The sequence below is a fragment of the Neophocaena asiaeorientalis genome, unplaced genomic scaffold (genome assembly GCF_003031525.2).
Source record: "Neophocaena asiaeorientalis asiaeorientalis breed wild unplaced genomic scaffold, Neophocaena_asiaeorientalis_V1.1 scaffold218, whole genome shotgun sequence".
Classification (NCBI taxonomy): Eukaryota; Metazoa; Chordata; class Mammalia; order Artiodactyla; family Phocoenidae; genus Neophocaena; species Neophocaena asiaeorientalis.
This window is the reverse complement of record NW_020172818.1, coordinates 10,646,966-10,664,337: the sequence shown is the minus strand read 5'-3', so window position 1 is coordinate 10,664,337 and position 17,372 is coordinate 10,646,966. Positions and strand designations below refer to the sequence as shown.

Below are 17,372 nucleotides of genomic sequence, written 5' to 3'. Positions count from 1 at the left end.
TGCCCTAAAGATAGGAGTGCTCAAAAACAGACTGACAAGGTTTCTGTAATTCTAAAGCTTGCAGTCTAGGGCCATCTTTTAGCTCTCTACTTAGGCACCTCCCCTGGGCAGTTTTCCCTGATTACACCCTCCCCAACACATCCAGGCCTACCAATGCGATGGTGGTACAACGGAGAGAATTACCAAATCTATTATTCTGCACTGCATGATTTTAATTATATGTGTATCTTGCCTGCTAGGCTCTTAGCTCTCTAGCACAGGGATTGGGTCTTTTTGGCTTTTATCTCCCAAATCCAGCATATGCTTGTATGTCAAAAATTGTTCAAGAAACTTTGTCATAAATTAACCCAAAATTTGATTTCAAAAGGGCTTTAGAGGTAATAAAGCATGACTCAAACAAAATTAAACTGTATTTTAAATTTATTTTAATACTCAGTTTCAGATATATTATGACATTTAATTACTTATTTGCTTTCATTTAAGTTAGAGCCATAATGTGCAAAAAAAGTAAGGAAATGTGCTTAGCTAGAACAAATATTCAGGATAAAAAAGTAGATACAGAAATATAGTGGTAATCATATACTGCATAGACTATCTTGTAAAAAAAATGCATGTATGTGTACACACACACACACACACACGGCAATGAACTAAATTTGGCAATGGGGTAAAATTTGATTCCTCTATAGTAATTTGAAGAGAAGATTTAATTGATTTCAGCTATGACATGGTTATTCACACACACATACCCCCAAGAGAGGCCGTTTTCCAAGTAACTTTGGGAAAATTAAAAATTTTCTGGTTCAAAACTTTTTAAAGCCAATTCAATGAGCTTCATCAAAATATCTAGTATTGGCCCTACTCATAAGCACTTAGTGATGAGTGTTAAGGAAATACAACAAAGTAATGGGAAACCAACTTAAGATTGTCTTATTCATTGTATACTTATTTGTTGTCTGTTTCTCCCACTTAATTCACTGCTATTATTCTAATATCTACAAGAATGCATAGTAATGAATACATATGCAGTACACAAACAAATGCTTATGACAAGATATTATTAAATATGAGGGAGATATAAACTGATCCAGAATGGAAGTTATTTAGTCAAATGAAATATCTTGAATGAATAGATGCTATAATCAGATAAAGGTAAAATTCCACTACTATACTGAACCTAGGCAAGCGACACTTTACAACTGAAAATGAAATAATGGCTGAAAAGGGCTTAAAACTCTTTGGAATTTAGGCATGCCAAGCCCAAATCACTGGACTTTCAATTACAGATTCAATGACCATCTGGACACTAAACAGAAAAATTGTGTATGCAGACCTTGGTTCCAGCCACAAGTATGTCACTCTAAGATTTTGGCCAAGGAGACATAGTTTCCTCAATTATAAAATGGGTTATGAATACCTGCCCTGCCTTCTTTACAGAATTGTTGTAAAAATCAAGTACAATTGACATTTATATATTTTTATTCTTTAGTAATCAAAGCAAAATGTCCTTATTACAATCAACACTGAAAATTAGAATGTCACTGTGGCGGACGTGGAGGTGGGCCCCTTGAATCTCTCTTGAAATAAGAACAATGCTGATCAAAAAGTTATTTGTCGGCCTGCAGCTATAGCACCTTCTGGGTCTCCCAGAGCATGTGAAGGTCATGATTTCCTGGGCAGCCTCTGGCAATGACTTGGCATAATGGTGACTAAGACCTGGCCATTTCTGCACAACACGGGGCACTCTCCTCTGTGGGCAGTCTTTGCTCTGGATCTCACCAATGGGCTGGCCAAGCCTCTCCCAGAGCCGCATCTCAGTCTGATGCTTTTCCTGCCCATTCCTCTCTCCTTCCCTGTTCCTCTCACAGGTGTCAGACTTACATCATAGCCTGAAGGCCCTCCTGTCTATTCCTATTCCATCTTCCCTTGATCTTTCTTAGGCATTGCCTCCAATAAATATTAGCACTTGTAACTCTTGTCTTGGCATCTGAGTTCCAGAAGACTCAACTAACGTGGCCCCCCAAAGCCCAATCCTCTGTCACTATTATGAATGTTATATTTCTTTCCAGAGATTTTCATATGTATAAGCATTGTGAGCATTTTAAGATGGCTCTACTTCTTTTTCCTTTATCATCATCTCATGCACTTATGAATAATAGGTGATAAAGCATTTTTTAAAATGTAAGCCTCATACAATGTTAACAACCATCTGATGTTCATGGACTTTAACAACAACAGTGCCTGAGGAAACTCTGAAACATTTCTTGAGAACACAGCATTGAATGGCATGGCCCCGGTGAGAAGTGCATCAGTCATCTGTAATCTTTCAATAACTTTTTAGGGTGAGGGTCATATTCTTTCTGCCCTCAAGCCTGTGTCCTCTCTGCAGAGTCTGTTTCTATGCTGGTCCTGGGCTTCATTTGTATCGTTTTCATTGATATCTCTTGCCTTCTCATTCTTTCTGGCTTTACTTCTGCATTAAAGCTACAATTACAGAAATACTCCATATATTTCACATGTAGGCTTTGGAAACATTTGAAATCATTGTGTACTATTAATTTCAATCAGCACTTTTTTGTTTTTAAACTTTACACCACTACAAGAGTTTGTTTATTTATATATTTTAACGTGGGTAAATCGGCATTTTCAAATTGTTTCTCTCTGTCTCTTTTAAATTTAACTTTTCAACTTGATTATAAAATTCCCTAGGGCAGAGAATGTACCTGGGAAGATATGCTTGGATGAAACTAGGCACATGGATAAAAATCTGGGATCTCTTCTTGTATTGAGTAAGATCAATGACGTCTTTGAGCCTGTTTCCTCATCTGTGTTGTGAAACAGGAATAAAATGTAATCCTCTTAGCTTTGAGTGGGGACAATATCATGACATGTGTAAAGTTCCTGCAAGATACTAGCACTAATTCGAGGACAGTTCTTTTCCTTTGAATGGAAGTCCACAAATGGAATTAAAAATTTATACTTTCACTCAGGCTTAAGCTTACTCCCTTTCTATGAATTTGCTAATTCCACTGGGCTTAAAGCTACTCTGAACAGAGTAGGCTGGAGATGGTCCTATGGCCATTTCACACCATACTAAAAATATTTCTGATTTTTGTCTTTCAAGTGGTGTTCACAAGTGATTTGTTTTTCCATACCACATCCTTCCCTAAAATTGAATTTCCAGAATTACAAATAAAATAGAGCTAACATTCACCAACATCTTTAGCATAAGGAATCATGAAAACATTGTAAATTCACAAGTCCAAACAATTTTGAAATAAAGAAAGGCAGCACCAAGTCCTATAAAGATGATAGATTTGGGACTCTTACCTAGACCTGTCAGTTGCCAGCTGCAAACATTGAAGCGATAGCTTCCTGTAACCTTTGCTGCTCATCTGTAACATGAGCATAAGGACCATGTTTTTGTTTTTTTCTTTAGAAGATATTTTTTAAATGCCAGTTTTTATTTTTGCATCTTATAAATATTTCTTCTGCAATTAGAGCTTTCAAAACCACAATTGATTTTCCAATTTCCATGATAGAATGTTTTTCTTTTCTACAGAGTCAGAGAAGTAATCCCTTGAAACCACAGAAAATAATCTTTTGACATAAAGGAAAAAAATGATAGAGGCATTGGATCCACTGAACTGAAGATGAAACAAAGACCAGGCTACATAAATGAGAAGTGTCTGTTGAGAGGGAGGGGCTGAGTCAGGTAACACTGTTCCCTGTGGATCCCAGTTTTATCCTTCCCATCAATGAGTACAATAGGAAAATACTTGTAGTATTCGATGATGTCTTCCACTGAATCAAACTTCTGAAACACAGAAGAGAAAGTTAATGAAAATTTAGGTACCTTTGTGTCTGTCGATAAAAGTACAGCCTAACATGCTTCGTTTTATTTAGGGAAGAGGTTAACTCATTTAATGTTTTTTAGATTGTAAAGGGGTATCAGAAAATGTTTTTATGTTTTTTTTTTTTTTAAATGGATGTGACAAAGAAGCCCTTGAAGGATCAGTGATAAGATTAAGGTAACGAAGGTGACCAAAAGTGAGCCCTCCGCAGCTCTTGAAACTTCCCACCTATGGAATGTTCACCAGATTCAGGTTACACTGGACAAGCTCCACTCTGTGGTTACATGTTCCTACTGTAAGCAGTTCGGCTGGGTTAATTACACAGCAGTCAGCCACAGAGAATCCCTGGTGCCTCCCTTACCTTGTCCCCAACTGTGACATACTAAAATCTAGAAGATCAGTGCTTGACCTTCACTTCGTAAATTAATGGGAAAGGTCTGCGGTGAAATCTCTCTCCTGTATACCCCTCTTGTTCTAAAGCATTCTAGACTAATCAGAAAGAATATTGATGGGCTTCCCTGGTGGCGCAGTGGTTAAGAATCTGCCTGCCAATGCAGAGGACACCGGTTGGAGCCCTGGTCCGGGAAGATCCCACATGCCACAGAGCAACTAAGCCCGTGTGCCACAGCTACTGAGCCTGCACTCTAGAGCCAGTGAGCCACAACTACTGAAGCCCGCGTGCCTAGAGCCTGTGCTCCGCAACAAGAGAAGCCACCGCAGTGAGAAGCCCTCGCACAGCAGCGAAGAGGAGGCCCCGCTCACCCCAACTAGAGAAAGCTGGCATGCAGAAATGAAGACCCAACACAGCCAAAAATAAAATAAATTAATTAAAAAAAAAAAGAAAAGAAAGAATACTGATGACCACAGGACCACAGGGCTCCTGGTAGTTCTTGGCCAACTTAGGTTCCTTCCCTGGGCTTCTGTGAAATAATGAGGTGACAGTGAATCATTACACTTTTGTGTTTCTAGAGATGTACACATAAAGTGCTGGGGTGATTTAATGGAAAGTAAGATGATTTCAAGTGTAGGGGAATCAGGAAGTGCTTTGTGGAAGATACAGACTTGAAATGGGCTACACATTCTGGGTGAGTCAAGTGGACAAGGTGGGTTTAAAGATCCTAAGAGCAGAGGAAGACAAGTGTACAGGTGTTGAGAACATGTGGGCACAGATAAGAATTCTGATGAGTTTGGCTGAGTTCTTGGAAGGGGCTATTTGGAGATGATCAGGAAGAAAGAGCTTGCACGACCTGCCTTTTGTAACTTAGGGCAACACTGTGAAGTGAACAGGGAGGGAAGAACGGACCTTCCCTGAAGAGCCAAGGGAACTGCAGCTCAGAGTGAAGAGTGACTTGCTTCACTTGTTACACAGCCAGAGGGCAGGACCAGGAATGCAATCTGTTTTTTCTGGATGTGTATCAGTTTCTTCCTTGATGCAGCTTTGCTTATGGCTTGTGAACCCACTGTTCCAACAGAGCAGTGTCCAGATGATGCAGCCTGAAGGAGGGAGCTGCACTGGGGACGACTTTGATTCTCTTTAGTTTTGTACGTCCTCCCTCTGCCCAGCACAGAAATGTTTGCAAGCCTGAGGGATACTCAAGAGGGAATGAGATTGTCAAGGTCCATGTCCTCATGGAGATTCATGCATTGCATTCAGGCGGGGGCAGACAGAAAGTAATTCCCTGTCCAGATAGATCATTTCATTTAGGGTTAATTTGCTGTGGAAATAATCAACCTGGGGCTTGAGAACCTCACAAAGTCCTCCCGGGGCCTTCCTGACATTGACCAGTCCCTGCATCCATTCCATTCCTGTTCTTCTTGGGAACTGAGTCAACAAACCTCCGCCCACACCCTTAAGCTCATTGAGTTGGTTTTGTCTTTTCATCTGAAAAGAGTCCTGATTAAATCTGTAAGTAACTTGCCCTTCTGAGCCCGATACTGGATCTGTGGCAGAGTTTTCAATGAGATAACCTATTTGACCACCCCTAGTAAGTACACAATCAATACTAGTGATGCTAAGGTAAGGTGGTTGTCCAGCAGGGAAAGTAATTGTTCTGCTACAGTAGTTGTAAGTGGAGGGCTGTGGAGCCCAAATGCCTGAGTTCCAAGCAAGGCTTTCCCACCCACTAGCGATGTGTCCTTGGGCAAGTTTCTTACACTCTCTGTCTCAGTTTCTCTGTCTAGGAACAGTGATGGTAATATTAGGACCTACCTCTGAGGGTCATTGTGAGGGTTAATTGAGTTGACCTACACAGCATTTAGGAGGGAGCTCTTTCTGCAGTGACTGCTCAGTAAATGTCAGTCATTGCTATGACCTCCTCCCTTCCAAGTTTGCCAAGAACATGATGAAAGAGCCATGAAATCACTGTAGAAGTTTATAGACTCTCATTGTAAGCCTTTAGGAAGAAAGGAAGGACATTTTTGTATTTCATTTCTAGTCATAAATTAAGGACAGAATTTTCTTTCTCTTTCTTCATACTTGAAACAAAAAATAATTTATGAAAAGAGATTTTCCATGCAGAACTCTTCTACAAAACCGGGTAACCCACATGGCACAAAGGAAATTCTCTATCCTGGGATTAATCTTTAGAGGGAAAAAGATTAATCTTGCTTTGTAATCTCAGTCCTGTTTTCTTTAGGATGGTCCCAAAATAGTGACCTCAATACTAATTATTTATAATAACTGCAGGGATGATATTTTATATGAAAGTGTAATTTTAACAAGTAGTAGGAAGCAAGCAAGGAAGGAATAAATAAGTTATTCTGTCATTTCTTATTACTGACTTCTAGTGATAGGCTAACAACTGGTATATTATCCTAAAGATAATTTTTAAAAAGATTATAATTAAGGTCTTACTTTTATATTAAATTCCTTTTTTCAGGAGGACAGCAAATACTATCCTAATACTAGATCTTAAAATTTGTTTAAACCTTTTGTGATTGCCCTAAATACCAATGATAGGCAATGTTTCACTGCCAGAAGCTTAATCAATCTGTTTGGATACACACATGGGAGTGAAAGAAGAAAAGAGAAAAAGAGGAAGATAGAGAGGTGCAAAGACAGAAGGAGGAGAGAGAAGCCGACCAGGGAAGTGAGAAATAAACTCATTGGTTAATTGTCTCTGCTTCCTAGTCTTTGAACTTGAATTTATCAACTAAACGCCTATCATAATTTTTTAGCAATTTATCACAAACATTTGCAGGACAAGGAACGGTCCGATTAAAATTGCTCGCTTCTACTAGACTCCACAGAAATGTTGACAAATGTGATTTCTAAAACTTGGCAGCAGGTAAAGCTCTGCAGGTTATTAACAAGGAGGTGCCCTGCTGGTTGGTCCAGAGCCGCCAGTGTTCTACCAGGTGATAAATAGGTGTGTGCATAGATGGGCACAGATTAACAGAGTATCCCCTGGATGGCAGGGATTCTGCCTTGCTCTGCTCTGTGTCCTCAGAATGAAGCATTGAATCTAGCATAATGTAGGCATAAAATTAAGGCTTGGCCCCAAAACTGAACAAATGAGAGACCCGGGCTGAAAGGTGGCCTCCAAAAGATATCCCATGTCCTAATTCCTGGAAGCTGTGAATATGACCTTCTAAGCAAAAGAGTGAATATTACTTTACATGGCAAAGTTAGGATTACATTAAGTATCTTGGGAGGAAGATCTTGAGAGAGGGGCTGATCCTAGGTTATCTCTAAAAGCAACCACCTGAATCCTCATAAGATAGAAACAGAGGGAGATTCGCATGGAGAAGAGGAGAAGGCGTGTGACCTCAGAGGCAGAGATCAGAGTGATATGGCCACAAGCCAAGAAAGCTGCAGTTTGCTGACAGCCACCAGAAGCTGGAAGAGGCCAGAAGGATCTTTCCCCAGAGACTCCAGAAGAAGGGTGGCCTGTCAATACCTTGATTTCAGATTTCTAGACTCCAGAACTTCAAAAGAATACCTATTTATTGTTTTAAGCTACCAATTTTGTGGCATTTTGTTACAGCAATCCCAGAAAACGAATATACTGGGTGCTCCCTGAATCTAAATTCAGACACGAGTTTCTAGCCACATGGCTAGCATAATGACCCAAATTTATAATATACAGCAAAATGGACCTTCCCAGGCTCATTCTTTGCAGGCATGTGTGGATTTGCTGGCCTTCTGTGCTTGTGACAGGTGTTGACAAGCTGTGCCTTCCCAGGGGACCCGTCCAGGTTTCTCCTGCAACTCTCATGGCTCCATGTGAGCTTTTCATCTGTGTCCGGGACACACAGACCCAGTGAAAGGGCTTTAAGGTATCATGTAAGAGAGAAATGATACTTAGCACCTGCCTCTATGTATCTGGCACTCTATAGCATCTCATCTTACACTCAGAATACCTCCCTTGGAATAGGTGTCACTGAATTGTATGTGGGGATAAAGTCTAAAGTTTGAAAGACAATCAAAAAGCCACAGGAAATCAAAATTATCCTTGAAAACCCTGTGCCTCATTACGTTTCTCCTGCAGAGTTGGACTAAGATGCTACTTCTTTATTCAAACACCAGATGAAGTAGCTAGTACCTGGCTTGCGTTTAGCAGAGACTTGCTAGCAAATTCTTTATCTTTTCTTAGAGAGGGGAGATTCTTCCTCAGCAAGGCAAAGGGCTCGAACTGTGAAAGGTGTGCAGGAGCTGAGAACAATCTATATCATCCCCCTCTTACACCAGGGCACGGCTTGTTCAGAAGAGAGGCAGGAAGAACTACCTGTAAATTGTGATTTTTCACCCAGGGCCTGGCACACAGTAAGATCCATGGAAATCTTAGCTTTTTTTTCAACTGAAGTTCTGGGCTGTTTTCAAATGGGCTGGGGATCATTTGCATTTGCTATGATGCTATCCGAGACTATGTGAGAAAGTCAATATTTTTGCAGACTATATTAAACCCCAGCTTTGGCATGTACTAGCTGTGGCTGTGGGCCAGTTACTTCACATTTCTGTGCCTCAATTTCACCATCTGTTAAATGTATCAACAGCACCTACCCCACAGGGTTGCTATGGGATGAAACCGATCAAGTTAATTAATAATTGCTAACTGCACAGAACAGTGCCTGCGCATAATAGACGTATGTAAGTGTTAAATAAACATATGAAAAGGAGACTCTTGCTTGGGGGTTGCATGAGAGGAGAAAATTCCATAATAACACAAAAAGTGTTAAAATAGGCATTTGAATTCTTTCTTTTTTCTTTTTTTTAGGTTATATAAATGAAAATTTATTTAGATTGAGAAAAAAAATCTCAAAATATTACAATATTTTTGGCCTAAAAATACTACACGTATAAAAATCTAGGAAAATGATGTCTATTTTATTTTTTTAATTTTAATTTTTTAATTGAAGTAGAGTTGATTTACAATGTTCCAGGTGTACAGCAAAGTGATTCAATTATACCTAGGCATTTGAATTCTTAAGGGGTCCTTGGTGACAATAATTAGAGCAGCTCACCTGAAAGCTGGTGGTCTAATCCAGGGGCTGTCATTATGACAACCGGCTGAGGCCTGCAGTGAACTGGCTGGCAATCTGATTCAACACTATTAGGAAGTTATCACAGGGTCACTGTTTCTTCTCTTTTATAAGCAGACCAAAGTATGGCTTGTTGGGAAAAAAGCTTTTTGGTTTTTTTTAAATGAGAACGTCTATGAGCTGGAAGAAAATACAGGAGGATAAAGGGATACTGAGCTGGAAATTCCATTAGCCATATACATCTGGACCTAAGGGGAACCATGTTTTAGTTATTGCCATGACTCAGTGATAATAATGAAAAAAATCATAACTAACATTTACCGATATGTCAGTAATCAGTGTTCTGGGTGTTTTACATTCATTAACTCACTAATCCTCATCACAAAAGAAAAAATTGGCTACTTCTCTTTTTAGTTTTGCTGTAACCCTTTCTTACTGTGGCAATATTTGACAGATTTATGTATTAATCTATTTATTCACTCATGTTCTCCTTTATGCCAAAACATTCTCAGGCTGGAGCAAAGGCTGGTGAACTGATCCCATGGTAGGTAGCCTAGCGGGTGCTGACCACACCTCTCCAGCCACATATGAGTCTCAGAAAAGGACTCTGGGTCAGACCCTGGGTTTAAGCTGGAATCTTCACACACATGCCTTCGTGAAGCATTTTGGTAGCCCTGGCAATAGTCCTTATTTTGATACCTATTGAAGAACAATAGATATTTGTGTGACAGTTCTGGTTTCATACTGTTCCAGTTTTCTTGGGCCTCCATAATAAAGTACCACAGACCGGGGTGGGGGTAGAGCGACTTAAATGACAGAAATTCATTTTCTCACAGATCTGGAGGCCAGAAGTCCAAGATCAAGGTGTCAGCAGGGTTGGTTTCTTCTGAGGCCTCTCTCCTTGGCTTATAAATGGCCCTTTTCTCCCTGTGACTTCACATCTGTGTGTGTCTGTGTCCTAATCTCCTCTTCTCATAAGGGCACTACTCATATTGGATCAGGGCCCACCCTAGTGACCTCACTTTACCTTAGTCACCTCTTTAAAGACCCTATCTCCAAATATGGTCACATTCTGAGGTGCTGGGGTCTAGAATTTTCACATAGGAATTTGGGAGGGGGACACAGTTCAGCCCATAATATATACCAACAGATAGAATTGAGGTCTGGAGATACTAAGGGAGAATCACTGAATTATAGAAGTCTAGACTTGAAAAGAACATTTACAGTTGAAGAAACTAAAGCTCAGAGAAGTTAAGTGACTGGCCTGAACTCACTTAGTAAATGGTGACAGAGTTTGAACTCTGCCTTTCCCTCCCTCCCTTTTTCCCTTCCCTCCTTCCTTCCTTCCCTCCCTCCCTCCCTTCTTTCCTTCCTTCCTTCCTTCCTAGAAGAATTGAAAGACCAGCCTCTGTTTGCCCTCTCACTACCTGTGCATCTCTAGCCATTTACTTAATTTTCTAAGCCTCAGTTTCCCTACATCTAAGATAGGGATGACCATTATATCGAAGAGTTGTTGAGGGTTAAAATAAGATAATGCAGACAGACCAAGCCTAGCATAAACACAGCGAAAATCAATCTCCTTTCCCTGTTCTCTCTGATTTATTTATAGTTATTAATTAATGCTTTAATTGAGTCATTCTTTCACCTAGCCATCCGTTAGCAGATGTGTACCAAGCACAGGCATGCTCAGTGTAGCACTGGATGCTGTGATCGAGGTCATATTCAATGTAGGGACACACACCTACCTAATGCCATCAGATGTCATCAGAAATGACTGCAGTGGGAGTTCAGCGATGGGTGGGGAAGGAGTGTGGCATTAACGTGGGGCTCAGTGGAGGCTTTCTGGCAGGCAGAATGTAGATGTGTTTTACAGAATGAGTTGTCTTTCATGGGCAAAGCAGGATAGAGGGTGCATGGAAGGGTCAGGATTGGCTGCCAGCCCCATGAGCTAAGACATGAGCGGGAATGCTTGTGGAAGGGTCTGGAAGGATTAGATTACATTCTGCACCTCCAGGGTGGCTCTTTCCAGTGCTGCAGTCAGGGGGATATGGGGGTGACTCGGCCAGCATCCCCTAGTTCTCCCCGTGTTGTTGTCCTTAGCCTGGAAAAGGGAAGTCATTGGGTTATACCCACCTCGTCTCCTCTGAGCCCTGTCCCCAGGGCAAACTGCTGATTCCTCTCCAGGAAGCGGATTTTCACATTGTAGACTTTGTTCCCATAAAACACCACCAACACATAGGGCTCCGCCCTGGATTTTGTGGAACAGTCTCGGACCAAGAAGGTGCCATCCTGAAGCAAAAGGAAGAACAATGATCTTCTCAGGCATCAGAATCAGAATCCAACCTCCCAACTGTGGCAGTAGTGAAGCTTGTATGCCTGAGATTCCCAAATGGCTTTAGTTTTTGGCAAACCAGTTCTTTATTCAATTTAATTCAGTAAGTATTTATTGAGGCTTAGTTTGTCTAAAGGGTTCTTAATTTTCTGAGAAGTACACCAGTCAGATTACAACACCCCCTACTTCGAAATCTTCCAATATTCCCTGCTGTCCTCAGCAACATGCCGACAACCGTAGCATAATGTTCAAGGATAGATGCGCCGGCATCTCCTGTGGTTTTATCTCTGTCACTCCTGCAGTCTCCAGCCCCTGGATGATGGCACCAGTCAAGCCACCATTTCCCAGGGGCACCATCTTGCTTTTGGGTTCCCAGCTTTTGCACAAGCCACCCCCTCTGCATGGAATAGCCCTCTCCTTCCCTCCTTGGGGGTGCCTCCCTCCATCTGCCAATGTTCACATTTCCTGTTCTGTTGATGTTCAGGTTATTATCCTAAAGACAGTGGGAGCCATCACAGGCTTTGAGCAGGAGAGGCTTTGAGCATTAAGGTGGTACTCTGCATGGGGAGATGTCAATATAGGACTAGGGTCCCCAAAACAGATGTGGGGCTTCAAAGTCACTGGTGTCAAAATGAGTGAAGAGACTGTATGAAGGAGAAGAAAATATAGGCTGAGGTGAGGTGAAAGGATGTTCAGGGCAAGCAAGAAGAGACAGGAAGTATTCTAAGGAGATGTCTCAAAGACAGACAGAAACCCAGAAGCTTCAGTGTCATAGAAGTGGAGGGGGGGAGAGCGAGGGTTTCCAAAAGAAGGTCAACAGTATGAAATAGTCTGAGGGCTGTGAATAGGCCAACTATAAATATAATATAAAATAATCAGACACACCCTGGAGAGCAGCTTAGGATGAAGGTCTGGTCGTAAAAGGCTAAGAAATGGAGCAATCCTCCTAAACATACACACACGTACAAGGCTTAGTTTTGTGGTTACATTGTGTCATTTATATGACGAAAAATACTGAAAAATCTGTAACTGTAATTGCATAGATTTTTGTGTAGGTGGTTGTAAATAATCTATAAAGAATAAACCTAATTAGGTGTGTGTGGTACTTACTATCTATTCTTTATATAGATAGGTATTATATATGATAATTTATATTTATAATAACTGTTATATATATTATCTCCTCTATAGAATATATTTCATATCTATGTTTATATATATCTATAACTAATATTTATAGATATTATGTGTACATATATAATAATGATTATAATACTGTATAACAATACTGTAAGTATATTAAATTTATAAACAATACTATAAAACTACAGTGATGCCATGACGATGCTGGCAACTAAGGTTTACTGAAAAGTGCTCTCAAGATGCCATGCACTTTACACACATTTCATTTGATCCTTACGTAAAATTTGAGGAGGTATTTTATCCCCATTTTACAGGTAAGGGAATTAGGGTCTAATTGCCTAAGTGGATCCTCTCACACATCACAGCTAATCAATGGAATACCTGAAAGTCAAGGTGAAATTCTTTCTATAAATATACCAACCTCCAAGTACATAAAGTGGATTCAAGGAATTTTCTGGAACCTGTTCTGCCAAAAACATTCAGCTGTAATTAAAGCCTTAAGACTCAAGCACATTCTTTTCTGTTATGGTTTATCATAGGATATTGAATATAGTTCTCTGTGCTATACAGTAGGAACTTGTTGTTTATCCACTCTATACATAAAAGCTTACATCTGCTAACCCCAACCTCCCACTCCATCCCTCTTCCTTCCCCCTCCCCCTTAGCAACCACCAGTCTGTTCTCTGTGTCCCTGAATCTGTTTCTGTTTCATAGATAGGTTCTTTTGTGTCATATGTGTATAACTGAATCACTTTACTGTACAGCCGTAATTAACACAACATTGTAAATCAACTATACTTCAATAAGAAAAAAAAATTAAAAAAAAAAGACTCAAACACAGAACATAGCCAAAGATCACAAAGGAAGAGGAGGCCAAGACATGTGGCCAGTTTTGGGGTTTATCATCTTAGACTCTGCAATGAGTTTGTCACAATGAATCTGGGCAATCCTGCAATTTGAATTAAATTATCTTACATAAATGGGAAACACGTTTTGACAAAACTAACTGAGACAAACAAAATAGGAAAATATGAAGTCATTCAACTGAGTTTCTGTTTCTCAGTGCTTTTTGGGAGGAGGCAGAAACAGGCACAGAGAATGGGGCAAGGGAGCGTTGAGAGTGCCCAAACACAGCTGGAAGGACATTATGTGGCATGTACATTGCCCTTCTAGTACTGTCCACACAGGGGCTCCTGGAAGCAGGTCTTCTAAGAGCTATTTTCCCTTGGGAAAGAGGCTAAGAGAGTGTGACCGACCGCTGATTAGCCAAGAAGAGACAGGGTTGGAGCTGGCACCACTGTGCCACCATTAGACCCAGCAGAGGTCAGTTGTGCATGAGATTCCCTGGGGAGAGGGAAGGGAGGGTGCTCCAGCCAAGGCACCACCCAGCCACCTATGACTCCCCTTCCAGAATGTAAAGAACTCTAGTGGCTACTAGAGGCAGCTGTGATTTTGTGAAAAGAGGACTGATCATGAATATAGATTCTGCCACTTTCTCTACCTTGTAATTGAAACCTTAGCATCGGTTTCCTTATCTAGAGAATGACATAGTTTCATTAATTCCTAATATGTTCAAGATACTTTAACAACTGTATTAATTTCCTACTGTTGCTATAACAAATTCCTATGAACTTAAAGGACTACATCACAAATTTATTCTCTTACAATTCTGGGGGTTGAAGTCCAACATGGGTCTCACTAGGCTAAAATCAAGGTCTCAGCCAAGCTGTGTTCTTTCTAGAAACCCCAAGGGAAAATGCATTTCCTTGTTTTTTCCGACTTCTAGAAGCCACCACTTGTGCCTTTACCTGTGGCCCTCTATGTCTAACTCTGATACTGCTGCCTCTCTCTTATAGGGACCCTTGTGATTATATTAAACTCTCCCCAATAATCCAGAATAATCTCCCTATCTCAAGATTCCTAACTTAATCCCACCTGCAAATTCCTTTTCCAAATAAGGTGACATAGTCACAGGTATTGGGGATTAGAATGTGGATATATCGTGATAGGGGGAGCATTTTCTGTTTACCATAGTAACTTACATATAATTTATCTTATTTAATTTTTTAATATTAATTCTAAAAGCTAGGCTTTATTAAAATTTATTGAGGACCTATCATTTATTCACCCATCCACTAATTAACTAACTCATTCATTTTTGTATTTCCTCATTCAGCAGTGACCATTGTATTGGTTAGTTGAGGATAGGTTTTGGTGTTGCATCAGTCTTTAGAGCCTTTCTACCATTTCTAAACAATCTAGTATAGTTCTCTGCACATAGTAGAGTAGTTGCTTAATAACTATTTTCTATTTGTGATGATGGTTGCAGTAGTCATTTGATCTGATCACAAATATCACAGGTTTCCTCTTTTTTTGGTCACATGTAGCTTTGTACTTTTTTCACCCTCTTTGAAGTTAGGTCTGGTCATGGGACTTACTCTGGCCAATGAAATGTGAGCAAAGATGCAGCATGTTAAATTTGAGAGGATGTGTTGAGAGGCAGTATGTGATTGGTGTGAGCATACATTGAGATGGAGCCTCTAGCAGTGTGGGTCTACCCACCCAAACCTGTCTTGAGCATGGAGCTCAAACAAAAAATAAAGTTCTGTTATGCTAAGCAACTGAGATCTCAGGGCTGTTTGTTACTACAGCATAACCTATCACATACTGACTATTACAGCATTCACGATCCCTGCTCCTTTCCTGAAGAAGTGAGACATAAAAACCCAACTGTACCTTGGGCAGACCTGTAGGAAGGAGATGAAATTTGAACAAAGCAGAAGGATGGCACCTTCCATTGCAACCTCCATTTATACCCCAGCTTCCACATTTGATCTCCAAAATAGTTCCTTAGGGTTGATTTTACTATTTTCATTTAAGAAAGAAAGAAACCTGCATTTACAGATATGTAGGAACTTGAGAAAGTCACGCAGCTGATAAGTGGTACAACCAAGTCTCAAATATAAAACTCTGTTTGAAAGCCCACTTTCAACGACAACCTCCCCAACACTGAGAAATACAGGGTGAGGCAGGAACTACATCAAAGCGCACTGCTTGTTACATCCTGTGACCTATGGGCAGAAAACCATAGGATGACTACAGAAACAATGTGATGGGCCCTGGAGAAGCCATTACCTTGTTCTTCTTCATCAATGCCTCTTCCACTGCCTGGCGACTGTATTCTCCAATGTACCATTCGTGGTGCCGGATATCCTGCAGTACAGGTTTAAATGATGAATATTTTAGGGTCAAAGGAAATGATTAATTATTAATTAAAATTTGTTTTTATTCCACTAGTGCCAAATCACAGTTGGATTTATGGGAGATACGCAGTATAAAATTTCTGTCCCCGGATCTTGAGTTAGACACAGAAAAAGTAATGGCAGCTTAGGAATTATGAAATTGGCATGACAAAATCTGTCTGTCATTGAGAGTAACCAGAAATGTCACTCCATCTACTGAGAAAGGTGCTTTGGCACCAAACTCAAAATGGATAATAAACCATTTATCTGTCAATGCTGTCTGGACCTGTACCTGCTGAAGCTTATTGAGGTGGGATATATATTGTTTATGATCCCTATGAGGCCCTAGGCACCATAGAAACAGCAGGGGAGGGGAAGACAGGTACAGATTGAGAGCATCTTTATGCCAATTGCCTAAAGTCCCATGTAGTAGTACCGGGATTTGAACCCTAGTCTGTCTGGCTTTCTCCTTGTGCCATACTACCTTATTTATACTAATTTATTTCTTTTGATTGTAAAATCCACATAACAGAGAGAAGAAAGGGCAGTCAGAGATGCACCATGGATCTGCAATTCCTTTACCGAGTCCCAAGGATAATAATATTAAATAATCCTTTGCATGAGTCCAACGTCTCCAAGGATATCCCTCATTCATTATCCCAGTCCATGCCTGCAAGAATCCTGTGAGGCAGGCATTGCCAGGACAGTGGAGGCTCAGGAAGTCAACTTCTGTTACATGTGGCAAGAACTAGGGATGTGACATCAGGTCTTTGGTCTCCCAAAGTACCTGGTCCTCCCAGTACAATCTTGATCCTTCCAATGATGGGTACAGCAAACATATGTGAGCGCCACTGGGAAAGGCATGAGTTAGCTTCCCTCCCAACTCTCCAGTCTCACTTCCTCTCCCTGCCCCGCCCCCCCAGTCTGAGGACAAGCCAGATATACTTGCTGTTGTCTAGACACACACAGCTTCAGGGCTTGGCGTGAGCTAGCCCGGCCCCCTGCCTGGAATCCCTCCTTCTCCTCACTCTCCTTCTCCCTGGCTCTGCCATTCTCTTCCATCAAGTTTTGGGGCAAAGTCACCTCTTATTTGAGGCCTCCTTTGGTATGAATTCCTTTACTTAGTCCCTACCCCTAGCGGAGGGTTGGTGCTGGAAGGTCCAGAGGCAGGACCTGTTCCACTCCAGCAAAGCCAAGTAACAGGCTCCAGAAACAAAGGGCAGCTCAGAGAAAGTGCCCTCAAAGGGCATCTCTCTGCAGAACTGGGAGCTCTCTGAGCTGATAGTGGTCTGCTGCTTCTGGGAGCCTCTCTGCCAGTCC

At 40.9% G+C, this 17,372-nt stretch overlaps 1 protein-coding gene across 3 annotated transcripts in view; it reads right to left on the bottom strand.

Moving 5' to 3' along the window:
* Positions 1–439: 439 nt before the first annotated feature.
* Positions 440–17,372, bottom strand: part of CLNK (cytokine dependent hematopoietic cell linker) — a 187,515-nt gene continuing 170,582 nt past the window's right edge. For all 3 annotated transcript variants that reach the window (XM_024741747.1, XM_024741746.1, XM_024741748.1), the window contains 3 exons: positions 15,946–16,023; positions 11,469–11,624; positions 440–3,817 (listed from right to left, as the gene is read on the bottom strand). In XM_024741747.1, the coding sequence (XP_024597515.1) occupies positions 3,671–3,817; positions 11,469–11,624; positions 15,946–16,023 (381 nt within the window). In that variant the 3' untranslated portion in view covers positions 440–3,670. The remainder of the gene's footprint in view (positions 3,818–11,468; positions 11,625–15,945; positions 16,024–17,372) is intronic.